We start from the raw sequence: 19,935 nt of genomic DNA, 5'->3' as shown, positions 1-19,935 counted from the left end.
CCGTTGCTACGCACAGGGCCTGACCGTTGCTACGCAGAGAGCTTGACCGTTGCTACGCAAAGAGCTTGACCGTTGCTACGCAGAGGGCCTGACCGTTGCTACGCAGAGGGCCTGACCGTTGCTACGCAGAGGGCCTGACCGTTGCTACGCACAGGGCCTGACCGTTGCTACGCAGAGAGCTTGACCGTTGCTACGCAGAGGGCCTGACCGTTGCTACGCAGAGGGCCTGACCGTTGCTACGCAGAGGGCCTGACCGTTGCTACGCAGAGGGCCTGACCGTTGCTACGCACAGGGCCTGACCGTTGCTACGCAGAGAGCCTGACCGTTGCTACCCACAGAGCCTGACCGTTGCTACGCACAGGGCTTGACGTTGCTACGCACAGGGCCTGACCGTTGCTACGCACAGGGCCTGACTGTTGCTACGCAGAGGGCCTGACCGTTGCTACGCAGAGGGCCTGACCGTTGCTACGCACAGGGCTTGACCGTTGCTACGCACAGGGCCTGACCGTTGCTACGCACAGGGCCTGACCGTTGCTACGCAGAGGGCCTGACCGTTGCTACGCAGAGGGCCTGACCGTTGCTACGGACAGGGCTTGACCGTTGCTACGCACAGGGCCTGACCGTTGCTACGCACAGGGCCTGACCGTTGCTACGCAGAGGGCCTGACCGTTGCTACGCAGAGGGCCTGACCGTTGCTACGCAGAGGGCCTGACCGTTGCTACGCACAGGGCCTGACCGTTGCTACGCACAGGGCCTGACCGTTGCTACGCACAGGGCCTGACCGTTGCTACGCAGAGGGCCTGACCGTTGCTACGCACAGGGCCTGACCGTTGCTACGCACAGGGCTTGACCGTTGCTACGCACAGGGCCTGACCGTTGCTACGCACAGGGCCTGACCGTTGCTACGCAGAGGGCCTGACCGTTGCTACGCAGAGGGCCTGACCGTTGCTACGGAGAGGGCCTGACCGTTGCTACGCACAGGGCTTGACCGTTGCTACGCACAGGGCCTGACCGTTGCTACGCACAGGGCCTGACCGTTGCTACGCAGAGGGCCTGACCGTTGCTACGCACAGGGCCTGACCGTTGCTACGCACAGGGCCTGACCGTTGCTACGCACAGGGCCTGACCGTTGCTACGCACAGGGCCTGACCGTTGCTACGCACAGGGCCTGACCGTTGCTACGCAGAGGGCCTGACCGTTGCTACGCACAGGGCCTGACCGTGCGTGCGCGATGCTGACCCCGCCACCCCACGTGCGCTCGCTTCCCTCGTCAAGAGAGGCGACACGGGGGGCGTTCGCGTGTGCATGGCGTCGTGTCACGTACCGGTTAGTGCGCTGCACTACGAACCCCGCAACCCGAGTTTGGTTCTCCCCTAGGTCGATTCAGCCTCAAATTAGTACCTGGTGCGATGTATAAACATCGTCACTGAGGAGACAAAGGCGGTCGGGCGTCGTTCTGGCCACCCACCCCCTCGTGTGTTGCTTTCTGGTCTTCATAGGCGCTCACTAACAGCACATGCCTCAAACTTGTGTGAAGGCTAGACGGGGGATCTTTGTCTTGTATGGTGCTTGCGGTGCGTCTCCTGCAGTAAGGCGTGGTGGCATGCGCGTCGTGACTGCTGCTTCGAGGAGGCGCCGAGGCCACACGCGGCTCGCAAATCACCGCGTTGTCTGCCCTGTGTTTAAATGCACGTGGCTTTGCACGGACAATTACCGTCGGTCCAATTCACTGTCTTGGCATGATTCCTGAGTGGCGGCCAAGGGAAGGCCAAGTGCTCGCAGCAGAATCCGGCATCCACGCACGCCTCGCATGCGTGGAATGTCTCCGGGTTACTCCTGTTTCCTCCCACAAGCCAAACACTGCGTCATGAAATGCACGATTTCAAGTTAAAACAAATCAAAGTGATTTCCTGCTCAAATGAGCCAGTGACGGAAATTCCACATTCCTATGATGGGGGAACTTCTATCCAAAGGACATCCACTGTTGACTTCCCCGCAAAGTGGTCACATATTTTATCATTGGCCACGGAGAGATGATGGGCTTGGGGCAACCTCCAGCCAGGATGTGAACTCGCAGCCTTGCCATTGCGAGCTACTCGCTCTACCGCCGAGCCACGAGGCCGGATGAAACAAAGGGTCCATTGTGATGACTAATCCCTCGCGTCAATGCGGCCCATAATCTCTCAACACCGCCTGAATGATCAAGGTACTTTAGGTTCATTGCTGAATTCTAAGCATTCGCTTGATGATTAACGGGGCATTCTGGAGAGATGACCCTGCAATCCAGGGTGGTAGTGGAGTTGGCGGATCATACAGAGATGAAAGCCGTAAGGCAAGATAACGAGGCAGTTTCCTCTAGAAGGCAGTACAGAAAGTGAGTTTGTGGAAGGATATCAATATATTGTCGTGGTGTTCTCGAGTGTCTGTGGTGGTCCCCTCTGTGGACTGCTATCATTCGATATGAGAAAGCTCCTAGATATTTATCGAAACATCCCAGTCAATACCCTCTTGCTAAATACAGTTACGCATGAATGTCATCCAAGTGGGAACACATATGCGTAACGAACGCGACTCCTTCACGTGATGAACAAACAAGTGGTAACATTTTCCAACGTCACGTTTTAATTCCGTGTTGACACATTTCATGATGTATATACCAACATTCATCACCATATATTCAACCAGACCTCACGTATAGCCTCCATCAATCTCTCAGCTCCACGCACAGACTGCAGGTGAAGATCGTTCGTTTCAGCTGGACCAATCAGCAAGTGGACGATGCCACGAGTGTGGCAGACGCCGGATTGTTACCCCCTCGCACGTGAGGGGTTTCCCTGGGTACTTCAGTGTCTTTCCACATTATAACAAACTCTTAAAATGTACAAAATGGGACCTTTTTGTCAGTATCAAAGTATGAAAAAATAAGCATAGGGTTTATCCTTTCTGGCAATAAAACAGGTGATAAGATGTTCAAATACCAAATAGAAATATTTTGCAAGTAATCAAGTCTGCATGAACCACGCGTACTTGTGGTGGACATGCAAACAAACATGCTCTGGTAATCTCTGCATTGTCTTTGAAGCGGATTGGCCTACACCAGAGACAGCGGCCTTCTTGAGGGCCTCGCCTCACCACCAGGGTCACACCAGAGAACAACGCCAAAAGGCGAGCGGCTGCTTTATTGGCAGTAATGTAAACTCCGTTCTTATTTTTTCTTAAAATGTAATTGGCCAAACATTCAAATACAGGATCTCTTAAAAAAGAGTCTTGAGACTCAGTTAGGCTTTGATGTGTAAATAAATGTCAGGAACAGCATCCAGTTAACACAACCGCCTGGTCCCACCTCGTTCCCGGTGGGCCGAGAGCATTCGTCCAGATGTATCACTGGTACGGAAATCGGGCCTGGGGTGGCAAGCGGATGTTGCCACCATACGGGTTCCAAAAGCACCTATACCAATAGTCGATATTTGTGAGTGATTAACCATTTGAAAACATATCACATACTAACTAACTTTTATTGGCCATGTAAAAAAAAGGTATGAAAACAATTGTCCCATTCAAGTGGAACCAATGTGCCCCCCCCCCCTCCCCAGGGTCACGTGCTGGCGTGTTGGCACGTCCCACTGTGACACCACACTGGGACAAATCACCCTGCTCTCAATCACACACTCACTACCCACCAATTAAACGCGTTTACAGCAAAGCCTTCCGATTGCCATCCAATGTCAAGTTCCACACAATTAACATTTCAATTTAAAATTACAGTACTGAAAAATTGCACGTTTACGTCTTTACAAAGTATACCAAGTGCAGGAACATAGCGACTAATTAACACAAATTGTTGTTGTAGACGGAGACGCGTGACTATCACACTCGCACGCACACATCCCGCGTTTGCGCATCAGGCAAATCTAAATATACTCTTTGCGTTTCACGTGGCCCAGATTCTACACCAGGTGAGCTTAGTCCAGCCCGGTCTACACCAGGTGAGGTTTAATCAGCCCATTCTACACCAGGTGAGGCTAAACCAGCCCGTATACATGGCCCAGATTCTACACCAGGTGAGGCTAAGCCAGCCCAGTCTACACCAGGCGAGGTTTAACCAGCCCATTCTACACCAGGTGAGGCTAAACCATCCCATTCTACACCAGGTGAGGCTAAACCAGCCCGTATACGTGGCCCAGATTCTACACCAGGTGAGGCTAAGCCAGCACCTTCCGACAGCCTAATTTGCGGCCCAGCCTGCTCTCAATGTCAACATCACGGCGAGTGCCCAACTTGAGGATCGTTTTTTAACAAAAGTGATGTCCAAAATGTGGATACCTCATTTCTTCCCAGGAACGTTTTAATAAACTGAGACTGAATCGTGTCAACTCATGGACTGTGGCGAAGCCCTCGCAGAACCGTGAGTCCATGGTGAGTGATGTTTGTGTATAATAATAATAATGTGTGTGTGTGAATAATGATGTGTGTTTGTGTATGTAAAATATAAATGTACTCAGGTCACCAGGTATATTCACACTGCGCTGTATTGTAGACGTGAAATAAGGAAAGAAGAAACAACACAGTCCCTGCTACAACGCGATCAAGACAGAGGCTTTAGGTTTCATTAACTCGCCCTCCAAGGCCCGGTCGAGTTCGTATCTATGACCACATGGAGTGACTGCGTTATGTGTTTTACAGCGAGCGATTCACGTGGGAAACTAATGGAATTGTTCACTTACGCTGTGTATACGATCAGCCGCTCGCCTTATAATTAGAGCCATATCATAAACCGTAGTCTTAGCCCAACCATAAACGTTGCATTTGCCACATTCCAAAGCATAACTCGACTCCATGAATCCGAGGCACAACTTTGCTTGAGCCCAGCAGCGAGCCCTGTATTCATGAACGCCAACACTCACCCTAACTGCGCCCCTAGCCTCCTCCTCTTGACAATCAGTTCCCATTGTATGTATGTACAGTGTGTTGAACTTCTTTCGCACCGCACGTAGCCAACCGTGCTAATCAGAGGGATGAACCCCATGCGTCAATGTACACGCAATGCCAAAGTGCTCGCTCACCAGGTGTGGGTTCGCGCCCCTCCCCTGCTCACCAGTAGCGAGGAGTGCAGGCCAAACGAAAGTGAGATTGTCTTCCCATGTACTTCACCTAACTACCTGAGTTTGATTCCCAGACACGGCTAACACCAGCGACGCATGATATCAGAAGCCATCCTGGTCGCACCCCACTTCACCAAGCCGGATTGACCAGCGTGGTGAAGTATGGTCAAACAAACTTCATAACCGAAAGGTATTGAGAGGCCTTCATCTAGCAGTGGATCGACAAAGGACTGTACAATTATATGGCAACGGTGCAGGCAAGTTGGAGGAAAAGGGAAGCGAATGAGCTTTTAGCTGAGCTCTCCTGCGCTCTTGGGAATGTCAGCTGCTGGGTCGGGTGACATCACTAAATAATGAACACAAGTCCCCGTGCGCCTGTTACTCTACACGGCCAGATGTGAACGCGCCTCACTCGAACACATCAATGCACCAATCTCTCCTGCAGGTTACACTCAGCCGCATGGGACACAGAGTATTTGTGTCTCTCCATCAGTGGCACGTGCCTGCCACCACACGTGCAACAGTAGGCCTGTATGAAGCGAGGTAACGATCCCCCGCTGAAGCCGCACGCTGCTGGAGGCAAGTGCTATGGAAGAGCACCAGTTAAGGCGCTTCGGTGTGGCCAGCGCCACTCGACGGCCGCCTTTGTCTCCCTACGGAACCAAAGTTTACACACCGCGCCGGGTACTCATTGGGTCGACCGATGCTAAGGCTGACCACTGATGTTAGCCGTGGCTGCGAATCAAGCCCTAGACTGCTGGGCTTGTAGGACCTTGCGAACCGCTGCAGCATCGGCTCCATACGTAAATAAAGACAAAGATCCCCCGTATAGCCTTAACAGATTGTTGGTGCAGGTGCTGTTAGCGAGACCTTGTGAAGGCCAGCTCGGCACACGTGGGGGTAGGTGGCCAGCACCATGCTCCACCGTCTTTGTTGATGTCTGCGCACCGCACCAGGTACTCATTTCAGGCCCATTCGACCTGTAATAATGGTATATATATATATGTTCAAAATAGTTATACATGTTTGTATCTGTCTCATATATATCCCAATGTCTTTACCTCCAATAAGCCTCAATACAGGGTTCCAGTGTCAGAATGTGTCCACGCGTGCATGTGCCAGCTGGTGACGCACATGTAACGCGTGCGAATAATGGCAGGAGTTACTCTGCCAAAACACACTGCTATATACTTGGTTCAAACGTGTAAATACTGTGTTTGTGCCTGCGCGTGCATTTGTTTGCGTGTGCCGCTTGCCCTGACCTAGAAAGTCAAATGCTACACGGCGCAGCCTCCGTGCTCCATTGGGCAAGAAGAAGGGATGACGCAGCCACGCCACGGGCAGATCAACGGGGACCAGAGCCTGCGCGAATGTGCGAGGCGACATTCCACCGCCTCCCTCTGCTGAGTAGCGCAACGCGCTCGGCGGAGTAACGCACCATCGGAGCCCTGAAAGCAGCTCCTAGCGACAGCCCCGGCTCAGGCAGAGACCCCGCGGCGGGTGCCACGCGGGCTGCCTGGCCAATACGCCGGGGACTCGGCTCATGTCTGCGCTAACAATTAAAAGCATATTTACACAAAATAAAGCATTTAGATCAAACGTCCATTTTTCCAAGAGCATACACAAGTGCATGGAAGGTAGGCAGCCAGTATAGCAAGTATGTTGCTGATTTGAGGAATGCGTAGGATATATCCTGGCACTCCGGATTATTTACTTATGCGAATACAAATTTCAAAACGGAATAAGTAATGCGTCTAATGCAGGTGCCTCCAGAAATCGAGCCACGAGACTCACGGAGGCTTTGCGAATGAGTTAAGTGAAGCGGTACGGACATATACCCGAGTAAGCAAGCTGCGTTGTCATCAAGAAGCGAATCAGGTTCATGCACAGGCATTTGCATGAGACCATCACCATCATCATGAACCATTGTCTCCCCTCAGTCTCCACCATCCACCATACAATGCCACGATCCATGTTTTTCACAGGTCTCCCTCTGCTCCGGGGCTCCATAATAGTACCGAACAACGTACGACGTCCTAGAGGTGGCGTACGTTCGGTTCAAGAGAAGCCTTGTCGTAGTTCCGAATAAATAAGGGACTTACGACATTGGGAATTCATAGTGACAATCGTAGCGCGCCGGACTTGTGCCAACTTGTAAGAGCATGTTCTGTCGTCCCCTGCCAGAACTCCCCTGCAAGAGGCAAATAAATAAATAAATAAATCTCACTTCGTTGAGTTTCCCTATAGACGCCCTGGCGGGACAAAAATATTTAGATATTCAATGTATATACAGAGGCCATACATTTCTGTCCAGTGTTTGGATAAACACCATCACCGCTCACTAAATCTCTGGCGCAAAACAGCTATAAAAATAGACATTAGCCCTCCTCTTGTGCGTGACTTCAACACGACAGAGGGATTGTCCACCCACACAGTGACCTCCAATCGAGACCCAGAGACAGATACACAAAGACAGATACACAGAGACAGATACACAGAGACATACACAGAGACAGATACACAGAGACAGATACACAGAGACAGATACACAGAGACAGATACACAGAGACAGATACACAGAGACAGATACACAGAGACAGATACACAGAGACAGATACACAGAGACAGATACACAGAGACATACACAGAGACAGATACACAGAGACAGATACACAGAGACAGATACACAGAGACAGATACACAGAGACAGATACACAGAGACAGATACACAGAGACAGATACACAGAGTCACAATTAAAACGCCGAGTGAGAGAGAGACAGAGATGAAGATTTACAGGCACGTAAATATTAGACTTTGTGGCATACAAAGGACCAACGCGCACTGAGAGACGAAGATATACACAAAGACTCACATAGAGACAGAGAGACACAGTGACATGGGGCAGTGATGTTCTTCGTCTCGAGGTTCTCTTCACTAACCACTCACCGCTGCATTTAATCGCTTTCTGAAAAGAAAACTGCAGATGTTAAAGACTCAGCATGGCGATTGTTTCACTAATTGACCAATTAATCGACTCGTTGACTGTCAGCATGCTTCATCGCGCTTCGCTTCCCCCGGGCCGCAGTCCTCGGGAACAGCAGCGCGCAACTTCGTCTTGGTTGAGTCTTCACGTGCGTGGGCCGCTTGCCTATTACATACAACACCCTCCCATAAAACACCCTCTCATACACCACGTGGCTGTGAAGTTGATTGCTACAAACACCAGCTCACCGTGTAAGCGTGGGCGCAATCAGGCAAGACCAGAATTCTCTCTCTTAATGTAAACATTGCTAGCTGTGCGAGACGTGGGACGTGCAATAAAAAGTTAAATGCGGCCCCCAAATATCCAACTAATCCTTCCGTGTCTATGCTGTCCCAAATGAATTATGGGGCTCACAGAAGATGCGTATCTGAGTCGTGAGCAGCATCCCTAATCCGTTGGACAGGGAGTCGGCATTGGCTCCTGTTTCCAGGTTGAGGAGGCTCCAACTCCTGTCCTGGTTTTGTAGTCTCGGGCGGACTCGTGGAAGGATAGCACACTTCACCCAGGTCGGCATTGGTAGCCTCCTCAAATCTCATGCCACGATGGGTTTCGGTCTTTATTTAGAGATGCGTCTCGGAAGGGTTGGGGCCATGTGGCGGAGAGGCGGGACGCACAAATTCCTCTTCGACCTCGAAGCTCACGTTGCGGTTCAAGCGCGAGATCATGATGAGCTTCTCCTTGTTGGAGTACTGCCGCTTCATGGGCCGGTAGGAGGAGGGAGACGAGGTGGGGGACGAGGCAGGAGGCGAGGACGCGGCGGAGGAGGCGACTTTCGGCTGCTCCGTGGGCTCCGCACCCGAGCCGACGCGAAGTGGCGGCACCACGTCTTCCTTCTCAACGTCCGCGTCTCCCCCTTCCCCGTAAGGAGACACGTCCGGGACAGATTCAGGTCCATCTGTGGCCGCGGGGGAACGTTCCGTCTGTCCCTGTGCGCCGGAGGCAATGCTAACGTCCACGAGAGACAAGGACCTGGCTCTCTCTCGGTCCCCATCACCGCCTCCGCCCTCCGCCGTCGCGTCGGAGCGATGTGGAGGCGCGACGGCGAGGTCACCGGCGTCGTCGATGACGCAGTTGTTGAGCTTGATGACGGGAAGCGTGAACGCGGTGATGGACGAGGACACGATGGAAGTGGCTCGACACGGAGCTTTGGACGCCTTGCTGGAGAGGCCCTTCTCCTCGCGGGGGCTGCGTGGGCTGCGCGGGCTGCGGGGACAGGTCTCCGAGTGGATGGTGTAGAGTGAGCCAGAGCGGCCGCCGCGGAACGGAGCACCCAGGATGCCCAAGGGGTCTCCGTGGCGGAGGTCGTCGCACAGATCCGCTGAAAACTTTGGGTCGCTGATAGCGCACGGCAGGGTGAGGAGCATGCTGGCCGTGAGCCGCGCCGCGCACTGAGCATCGTAGCAGCGAGCGATTTGGTCGGCGCCCTGTCGTCCCGCGAGGCCGTTGACTTGGCCGCGAGATGGCGCCGTGGCCCCCTTGGCGCCGCGGTGGTTGTGGTGGTGGTGGTGCGTGTCGATGATGGCCGAGTAGATGTCACGCAAGTGGATGACCTTGGTCTCACGGTCGCGGTTTTCGTAGAGGGCCGCGATGCCGCAGATGAAGATGAAGATGCCGATGCCCATGGTGAGCGGCCCCAGCACTTTCATGCGGTACGAGTGCAGCTGCGCGGCCAGAAAGCCCTGCTCGGGGCCAGAGGTGCGGCCTGGGGTCGCGGACGAGGTCACGTTGGGGCCGGGCGCAGCCTCCTCGGTGCCGTTGCGCCACTCGGTCACGGAGGTGGCGTTGCCGGCGGCGGAGGATGAGGTTGAAGAGGAGGAAGCGGTCGATGCGGTCGTGGGGCTGGAGGAGAGGGCACGGGTCGCGCTGCCCTTAGGCCAATAGCCAATGGCGGCCATGGCCACGCCGACCACCAAGATGAGGACCCCGAAGGCGGTGAACACCCCCGAGAAGCTGAGGACGCGCACCTTGCCCTTCACCACCACCACGTCCGGGTCGTACTTTCTCCGCCGGCCACGGCCGCGGCCGCGGCCTCGCAGGTGGCGCTTGGAGCCCCCAGGCTGTGCGGCGCCCCCGCCGCCTCCTCCTCCTCCCTCGCTCCGATTCCGGGAGCTGAATCCGCGGAGCAGTGCCCCGGCCGCGGACATCACCGCGGGGCGAGCCGAGCACCTGGGGAGAGAGCGTGGCGGCTTAGCGCACCGTTCCCCAAACCCGCGGCGCCGCCGCTCTGTGCGGCCCCAACCCTCTCCGTCAGTGCTCGCGTGCGCGCCTCGGTTTAGCCTCGTACTGTTCGGCACAACATCCGACGCTGGGAGCTCCATGGCCCAGCAATAGGTCTGAGAGTGAAGCATACGAACCACGGAACCCTACAAAGTGGCAGCCTTCTCTGTTAAAATACAAATTCAGTCCTTGCACGCTATACGTGCCGGATGGTTGCTAAACATGTTCCAATACACCTAGAATAAGACAAACGGCGGCTGTTGGGAGCGCTCTTATTCTGGACTCGCTTTTCTACGTGGGACTCACGTGGCAATCATGAGGTGTGTGCGGTGCGTAATGATGCAAGGATCGGAACCCAAGGGGAGTCGGGTCACAATTGGTGCGAGGGCTCACGCTTGTGAAACCTGGCCTAGAAGGTGATGTCACCTGTTCTATGGAATTAGTGATCCCCTGTTGTTGTAACAAGGAACGGGGTGAGTAAGGGAGATCATAATAACTGCGGAAGAGCTCTCAACCGGCACCCTAGGGGGATGTGTTCGTTTCTGGGTTTCAACCGATTGTGATTCAGCCGTGTTCTCGAGTGTCGCGAGGGGGCAGTGTCAGCTCTGCCTCGAGCGACGAAGAGAACGGCCACGTTGCATTTTACAATTTGGGTCATGCCATCTCTGCAGATGGCAGCATCTGGGTTCGAGTGGCAAGTGACACGCAGTCTTTGCCGGGCATACACAAGGGCTGTCCCTCGCATGGCCTACTCAACTCGTTCGGCGATGCCAGACTCCGGGGACATTCTCTGACTCAGAGTGGTGCACTGCTCTCTGCATTGAGATGTCTTCATCTCTTGACATGACGCACAACTGTTTGTGGCCCCTGCAATAGGAATGTGGAACTTGCACCACTGCCTCAGGGCTGTCATCAGAGATAAGCACCGCTCCACGCATTATCTTAGTCTAAGTGGCCACATCTTGCGGATGACAATCAATTAAATCGAACCCAGTCCGGGGTTTCGTTGGTGCTTGTGCCAGGCTAGGTGCACCCTGAAGCCATGTAGAGTAACGAATGTTTGAATGCTCACTGGCAGGAAGTCAGTGACCAAACCCATGCATTATGGGTTAGCTGATCATTGAGTGGCAAATGTACCAGTTTGTTGTTTGTGTTTTATACCTGAAGCTCGGTTCATTGTTGTGAGCATCACTCCACTGCTACCCCCACGGACTCGATCCCATCATTGCTCCCGCACCGAGATTTAAAAAAAAAACGTGATGATAAATACACGCAGTTCTAATCATCATTCACCATGGTCTATCCACGGTCAGCTCACAGCCATCGCCTCGACGTTCAAGGGTCTGTGGGCTCTTGTTTTATTCTGGGTTAAAATGTCTGTACCGACCACCGCACGCAATGAGGTCGAGAGGCGGAGAAGGGTCATGTCAGCATCGCGGTATTTGTGCGCGCTATATACCGGACATCGTCATCACTGTTAGAGGGAGAGAAGAGAGGTGGAGTGATGAGAGAGGGACAGTGCCAGAGACAGGCAGAGCAGGGATCGAGAGGAGGGAGACATGGAGAAGAGGGATCGCGAGAGGAAGGCGCGAGAGAAGCGACAGAGTGGAGAGTGGGAGCGCGGAGGGGAGCATAGAAACAGAAGGAGATGGGAGAAGCACACACAGGGGACGTGGAGAGGATGGAAGGAGACGAGGGATACGATGAGTGTTATGAGCGAGATAGGAGAGAGGAAGAGAGGAGAGATGGAGGGAGAGACAGGAGGAGAGACATGGGGAGGAGGGAGCGAGATATTGATCATGATGTGTTGGTTTTTTAAGAGACCTCCCTTCTTTACACATTAAAAAAAGGACCCTTCCAGTGGCAGCTGTCCCTGTGGGCACAAGGCGACTCAACACCAAATCTGCTAATGTGCAATAGTCTACCAGTAGGGGGCGATGATCACTACGTATAGTCCCAATTGAGTAATTCTCTAATTTGGCAAAATTGAACCCGCACGCCGGCACACAATGGGTCTTTGACGTCCGCTGTGCAGCACGCGGCGCGTGGAGTCACTGCGGTGAATGCGCACGGCAGCGTCCGTCAGTGGGCCGCTGGATTCGCACCAACAAGTGGCGAACGCGCTATCCCTACGTAGGGTACGTGTTGAACTTCTTTCGCACCGCACGTAGCCAACCGAGATAATCGGCATTGCCCTGAGAGGGAGAGAGACGGGAAGAGGGACAGGTAGATGAGAGGGAGAGAGAGAGAGGGGCGGGGTGCGATCGAGCCGCGTGCCGCCATGAGGTCCGCGAGGCGCTGAATTGGGCGGCGATCATCAACGCGATGATTTGAGGGCGCTGAGCGTGACGGACCACCGGTTACACGCACACAGCCACGTTCACCTATTAAGGTTGAACGGCACACAAGGGGATCGTGTGGGTGACACCACTCCCGACCGCCTTTGTATCCCTTGTGCTGATGTTTACATACCGCATTAGGTACTCGGGTATAGAGGTATATACAAATACATACAAACAAATACAGATAACCCGCATAGCCAAAATAGACTATTGGGACGAGTACGATACACGAGGGGGTGGGTGGCCAGAACATCGTCTGGCTGCCTTTGTTTCTCTAGTGGCGATATTTTAAAACATCGCACCAGGCAAACATTTGAAGGCTGAGTCGACCTTGAAGAGACCCAGGACCAGTTCATATAATCGTCCCTGGTGTTGGCCGTGAACGGAAATCCAATTCGGGTCGCCGGTTTCGTGATAACCACTGCAGCACTGGTCCCCACTATACAAGACAAAGATCCCCCGTATAGCCTTTACAGACTTTTTGGGCAAGTGCTGTTAACGAGCATCTATGAAAGCCAGAACGGCACACGAGGAAGTGGGTTAACAGCACCACTCCCGGCCGCCTTTGTCTCCCTAGTGGCGATATTTACACACATGTACTCATTTTGATGCTGAGTCGACCTAGAGGAGGTCCAGGACCAGTTCAGATATTCGTCACTGATGCTGACCGTGAGCGGGAGTCGAATTCGGATCGCCAGGTTCGTAGCGCAGCACGTTAACCGCTACACCACCACTCTCCCCCCACACAGACACACACAGGCACACACAGACACACACAGGCGCACACAGGCACACACAGGCACACACAAACACACAGGCACACACAGGCGCACACAGGCGTACACAAACACACACAAACAGCCACAAACAGGCACACACAAACACACAGACACACACAGCCACAAACAGGCACACACAGGCACACACAAACACACAGGCACACACAGACACACACAGGCACACACAGGCACACACAGGCACGCACAGGCACACACAGGCACACACAAACACACACAGGCACACACAGACACACACAGACACACACAGGCACGCACAGGCACGCACAGACACACAGACACGCACGCACGGACGCACCCACGCACCGATGCGAGGCACCCGTAATGAGCGCACCGAGAGACCACAGCAGCAGCAGCGCAAGGCACAAGCCTCGTCTCCCGCTCCCCGACCGCGGCTCTCCCCTCCCGTGCCGAGCGAACACAAAGCGCATCTCCCAGCCTCGTCACGAGCACCACCTCCTCGAGATATCGCTGCTGTGCTCGCCGCCTATGGGGGCACGCATCATCCAGCAGTGGCATTGGCCGCCACAGCTTCTCCCTCTCGTCTCGTACTCACCAAGCGGACGGTCTCTTCAGCAGAGGCATCCGACCATCGCTGCGGTCGAGACGGGCTCCGGCATCGAGCCCCCTTGTTCTCCGCTCGCGAAATAACGTCGAGAAAATGATCATAAAAATATTCGCGCTTGCAATTGGCCAGTTAATGAATGAGCCAGATGGATAAATACGTGGAGATAATGGGCGTGGGCGCGCGTGGATTGATTCCGTCTCGGATGGCGAAGAGTCGGCGCAGGCGGAGTCGGGCGCGAGATGCTGCTGCCCCACGCCTGATGATGAATCGTGCGCAAGAGAGCCGATGTGCAGAATCTACACACACACTGACAGGCGCGCTCCCACACAGCGAGAGAGAAACACGGGGATGATGCTCCAGCCGGCTATGTCAGCGGCGCTTCGCGGTATTAATCTTCTAAAGGAGTGAGAGGGTTGGGGGAGAGGCAGAGGAGGGAGGAGAAATCTCGCCATAGAGGGGAGAGTCAGTCGTGTCTTCTTTAGACGAACCGCCCTCCCTGCTCAGCTGGATGAATAGGAAGCCGCCGTGGCTATCTCGAGGGAAGAGGAGCAGGAGGAAGAAGATTGGGAAGGAGAGAGCGTGGGAGGAGAGTGGAGGTGAGAGAAGGCGGACGCGCGGATAAGACAATTACCTCTCACCAGCCGTCCCCTGCCTCCATCCACAACTCTCGCTGCTGCTATCCGGAGTCCGGAGCTGTGCCCAGAGCGCGAGGCAGGGGAGTCAGCGAGCCTCTCACAGTCCTGACGACATCATCTCTCTCGCGGCCGCGCTCATTACATTAATTGTATCTCTGCTGCGCGGCCCAACCCCCCACTACTTCCTCCTCATCCGCTTATCCCCCCCCCCCATCGCCGTCTCCCCCCGCCTCTCACTCACCACCCACTGCTACCCCAGCACTCAGCCAACATCACCACCACCATCGCCGCCACCGCCTTCGCCACCACCCACGCACGACCCGGGGCTAAGTGAGAAGATTCGTCCGCTGGACGGAATGACGCGTTTTGTTTGTGCATTTAAATATTCCAGATAATCACGATTAAATGTGCATAATCACAGGCATAATCACATCAGAACCCGACTGCTACACATCATCAGCATTATCAATAATATCGCCCCCTCACTGTCGCAGTTCATAGCCCTCATCGTCATCATCACCTCGCGTAATGTAATTTGGAACGACTGCATCATTGATGGCGCTCGCTCCTCGTGGCACGGCGGGGGAGCCAGCTGCTCGCAATCGGAAGGTTACAAGTTCAATCCTGGACCATCATCTCTCATGGGTCGTTAAAATAGTACCACTTTGTGGGGGACTCGCCCTCACCATAGGAATTTCCACCACTGTCTCAGGGCTGTAAACGGGATTTGAGAACCGACGCCCGGTTGCTCTTTGAGCCGAACATCGCTCCGGCTTTGTGAACGCGGCTGCCACCTGCGCCTCGCGATTTCCCCGGAGGCTTCTCCCTCTCGTGCAGCGCGCGGCTGCCAGGCCCACGGGACTCTTCTCCCGGGGCACGCGAGGGGTCCGAATGCCCCCGACATCTTCATCACACAACACGAGTCCGGCTGATCTCCTGCGCCTCACATGAACATTCAAGCGGCGCTCATCTTCCGTTTACAGCGCTGAGCGAGTGGGGGGCATTCCTCATTCCCATGGTGGGACCGAATATGACAACGTGGCAGTCGTCATTATCAGACGTAATTAAACGTATGACGTGGAAACGTTTCGGGTAATTGTCCTAAATCAGCATCAATGTTTGCAGCACGTAATATCTACATATGAAAATTGACGTCATCATCATCATCACCACCACCATCATCGCCGTCGTCATTATCCGAAGCGCCCATGCCACCACACGTGTTCATCATCCTTGCGAAGGGATCTCGCAGAAGGAAGGAAGCATCGACACAGCGCAGTGGCATCAGCTGCGTGAGCCATGAACCTACTCTCATCACAGTTGTCTCAAAGTGTGACCCATCCTCAAATGAGCAGCGTTCAACCCCGTCGGTGGTAGCGAACCACCGACGGCAATTCCACATTTATGCGGCGGGGGACAGGCCATGCAAACGGAAACCACTTCCCAGGACCTCACCAGGCTGTGCCAATTTGATCGGCACTGGATAGATGATGGCGCGCTCAATACATCACAGAAACGGGAGCTTGTAGAACCATTATTTTAGAATCATTAACAATCATGACGAGTGCGATGAGGCTGCTGTAGGTTTCATTTCCCCGCATTATATTTACTCAGATGTAATTGAGTGCCGCGGAAATGGGGGTTGCTAAAGATCAAGACGGAGGCGCGGCGCGGAGCTGCGAGATCAAACGCCGAGTCACCAGGGCTCATGTCTCGCGGCGTCAGCCACCACACGCTGCGCTGGGAGCCATGAGCTGGCGTGGATGCTCATGACAGAGACGGAATATCATCACCATCATCATCATCACCATCATCATCATCAGCCGTGACCAATCCACTGCTGGATGAGGACCTCCCCCACTCCATCGCCATCTCTCACGATCCCGCGATACAACAATCCACTCAGAAGCTGCACGCGAGCTCATGCCACTGCACCAGGGGCCACCATCACTCGCGCCAAGCCCAAGCCCACTTACTCCTCTTGGCAGTAAATACGATGCCTTGAATCTGGGTATGCTGGAATATGAAAATAATACAAATAATGCATTTAATTTTCCAGAAAATCCTCAGAGTTTTAAGATTATGTAGTAGCAGGGTCCTTCATTGGATGTTTGGCCAATTCCATGAATGAGTGTTTAGCTTGCGGTAATAAATCCGACAACCCGGAGAAAACCCCCTCGCAGTCCAAGCTTAAAACACCTGAGATTCATAGGCAGCGTCCCATCTGAATACTAACCAGGCTAATACCAGCCTAGCTTCCCAAATTTGACGACATCAGGAGCATTTAGGGAGATGTGGTGGTTGTCTGAGGCTGTGATAGTGCTGGTGATGGTGCTGGTGCCGCTGCAGGTGAAACTGGTGTTGATGTTGCTGCTGTTGATGGTCTCGATGGTGCAGGTGATGCTGGTGATGATAGTGATGGCGATGGTAGCGCTGATGCCTGTATTGATGATCGTGTGTAAGGGGTACTGCTTGAGAATGACACATTGATGCACCCTAATCGCGTAATTATTGCGAATGGCTGCGCTCTAAGTGTGGGCCCCTATTGTCGAGTGGCGAGAAACAGGTGATTACTGATCCTCGTGATTGCTGGCATCGCTGCTGCTGCTGCTGAACAACAACGGGGAGGCGTCTCGACAGCGCGTGGCACAGCAAGGCTTCTGTCGAGATTGATTTCATTCCGGTTGCTGAGCACAGGCCGAAAACACAAAGCGGCCGGCAACAAGCAGAACTATTACCGTTTTACTAGGACTGAGCACGGCGATTATAAGGTCTTGGGGAAAGGAGACGCTGAGAGAATGCCAAAATAGAGCAGTGTGAGGGAAAAAGCAGAAATAGTGTTGTGACCTGCAGTGGGGTGGGTGAGTGTGTGAGTAAATGGGTGGGTGAGTGAGTGGGTGAGTGAGTGGGTGGGTGTGTTGCTGTGACCTGCAGTGTGGTGGATAAGATAAAAGCAGTGATCTTCCATTTGCCTTACAGACCAAAGGAACAATTTCTGTTCGTGAGCTCCTATAAACGCCAGTATGGAGCACGAGGTGGTGTGGTCAGTATCAGACCTTTCCGCTTTTGTCTCCCCAGTGCTGATGGTAACACAGTGCATAAAGTAATATTTTAGGCCGAGTCAACCCAAGAGAGGCCGAGTACCAATACGGATATCATTCACCATTGTTGTTAGCCATGGCCTGCAATCGAACTCAGGTTGCTGCGTTGGTAACGTCGTGCGCTAATCACCATACCACGCTTCCCAACCGCCATTCGCCCCCAAGTGGTGGTGCCGCCACTACGGCGCTTGTGCAAGTGTAGTAAGTATATGGAGGCTTGACGACAGGATCGGAGGCACACTTATTTATTACACCAACACAGTTATTACAGGTCACTGGGCTACAGGGATTTCTCGACAGCTAACCCCTCTAACCTATACCAATTCCTCCACTACGGGACTAGGGGAGGCTATCTGTCCCAGCTTGGTTAAGCTGGGATCCCGGCTCCCTGAGTCACCAGACCAGCTTCGTCTGGGCTCTCGGGGCCACGCCACCGGCTTGCCCTGGTCGGCCCTTATAAGGACAGCGAGCCAGGGGAGCTCTGGGGCCTACACTAGCAGGTCTTCCGTCTTCTCTGGTTAAAGCTGAGTCCCGACCTCGAGCCCTCGAGCTCATCACTTTTTATAGGACTCCCCCCGAGGGGGGGCCCGTGGGGGATGCACATTCGGACGTCGGTGCGAGCGCCACCCTTGTGTACGGCCGTAACCCCGCCCCTTGTGTTTGTTGGCCATCCGTGGCCATGCATAATCACACCTCAACATTCGTAACCATGCGCAATTACACCTCTACACAAGGCTAGTTGCACATTGAGGCTACGTGAAGTGTCAAAGACTCACTGGCAGGAGGTTCACGGAACGGACCCAGGTGCCATGGGTTGACAGAGATGATTGGCAGATGCACCGACTGTGCTCCCCACTGTGCCAACTTGCTGCGCTTTAGCGGTCTGCTCATTGTTGTTGGAGGGCGACTGCCTCCAACTGCAAAGTAGCGTCCTTCACGAACCTCCTCCACTGAGGCGATTTGGACACCGCTTGGTACCAGGCATCGTCAAGTCCAATCAGCTCCAAATTATTCTGTATCCCATCAGTCCATCTCCTCTGTAGCCAGTTCCAAGCCCGTTTAGCCCCCTCTATCCGGCCAAACAGAAGTTGCTTGGGCATGCGGGCTACATGACCCAGCCAACGAAGCCTTGCCTGCCGAGGAGCTCACTGATGGTAATGTGTCCAGAGATTTCAAGGATCTGTGAGCTCCTCACACTGTGATCCAGTCTGCAGGTTAAACTAAAGATGGATCGTAGGAAGGCCAGCCTGAATGTTTCAAATCGGTGCAGATGTTCATTTTGAAGGCTCCATGTTTCGCAAGCATAGAGAAGGGAGACCATAACTGAGGCTGAGAAGACCCGGAGCTTCGTATGAAACAATAGACCAGGCAGCTTCGACACAGCAAGACATCTGCTGCCAAACCGGAGCTGGGCATGAGCACACTGCTCAGGAACTCTATCAACTGCCCTATCACTCATGCAGAGTAGAGGGAAGTGAGCATTCAATGACATAAACTACCCAGGCAGGTTTATAAGACCCATCTCTTAGAAGCAAGGTCCATTTTCAGCAGTAGCTCCTCCAACTGCATCTCAGAGTTGGCAGAAAGCACCAGACATGTAAGAGCCATAAGACATAAAGTGAATGTATTGTAAATTGTTGTTTTACCCTTTTATCTGGCAACAAAACTGACACCTTTTTTTTATCAGGAGTCATGTTTGCATTGACCACAATACCTGCGGTCGGAATGCAAACAAAAAACACAACTCTGATAATGTATGCACTGTCCTTGAAATGTATTGGTCCACACCCGAGACAGCTTATTTTCGAGCCTAGTCTCACATGGTGTTGGACCAGATGACGCCAAATGCGCCTGCAGTCATGAAAGCTTCAAATCAAGATTATCTATATGTATAAAAGTCAAAAATTGTTTGTGGGTTTGTGGCAGGGTTTGTGGATTTGTTGGTGAGTTCGCGCGCTTGCGAAGGATTTGGCTCTCCAGCGGTGGGGTCACGCAAAATACAAAGAGGCATGCACCACGCCGTAAGCCCCGCCGTGAGCAAGCGCTGCTCCTTTTTCACATTCGTTAACTTTTAATTAATAAAATTAGCGATTTAGTGCGATTAGTGTGCACTCCCTTTTATTTATTTA

At 53.5% G+C, this 19,935-nt stretch overlaps 1 protein-coding gene across 3 annotated transcripts; it reads right to left on the bottom strand.

The window, feature by feature from the left end:
• Nucleotides 1-1,333: 1,333 nt before the first annotated feature.
• On the bottom strand, nucleotides 1,334-14,841 carry LOC133352970 (transmembrane protein 200A-like). Of its 3 annotated transcripts, XM_061569010.1 has the most exons (3): nucleotides 14,702-14,841; nucleotides 14,059-14,377; nucleotides 1,334-10,312 (listed from the first exon to the last, which is right to left on the bottom strand). In XM_061569010.1, exons 2-3 carry the CDS (start codon nucleotides 14,169-14,171, stop codon nucleotides 8,707-8,709), a joined length of 1,719 nt encoding a protein of 572 aa, XP_061424994.1. In that variant the 5' UTR covers nucleotides 14,172-14,377; nucleotides 14,702-14,841; the 3' UTR covers nucleotides 1,334-8,706. The 3 variants fall into 3 exon arrangements, with proteins under 3 accessions (XP_061424994.1, XP_061424993.1, XP_061424995.1); XM_061569009.1 differs by having other exon boundaries at nucleotides 14,059-14,841; XM_061569011.1 differs by lacking the exons at nucleotides 14,059-14,377; nucleotides 14,702-14,841 and adding an exon at nucleotides 13,809-13,863.
• Between the last annotated feature and the right edge of the window lie 5,094 nt (nucleotides 14,842-19,935).

The sequence above is a fragment of the Lethenteron reissneri genome, chromosome 42, assembly GCF_015708825.2.
Source record: "Lethenteron reissneri isolate LAM-NWPU_2019-01 chromosome 42, ASM1570882v1, whole genome shotgun sequence".
Lineage (NCBI taxonomy): Eukaryota > Metazoa > Chordata > Hyperoartia > Petromyzontiformes > Petromyzontidae > Lethenteron > Lethenteron reissneri.
Note: the sequence above shows the minus strand (reverse complement) of the source record. Positions and strands in the feature narration are given on the sequence as shown.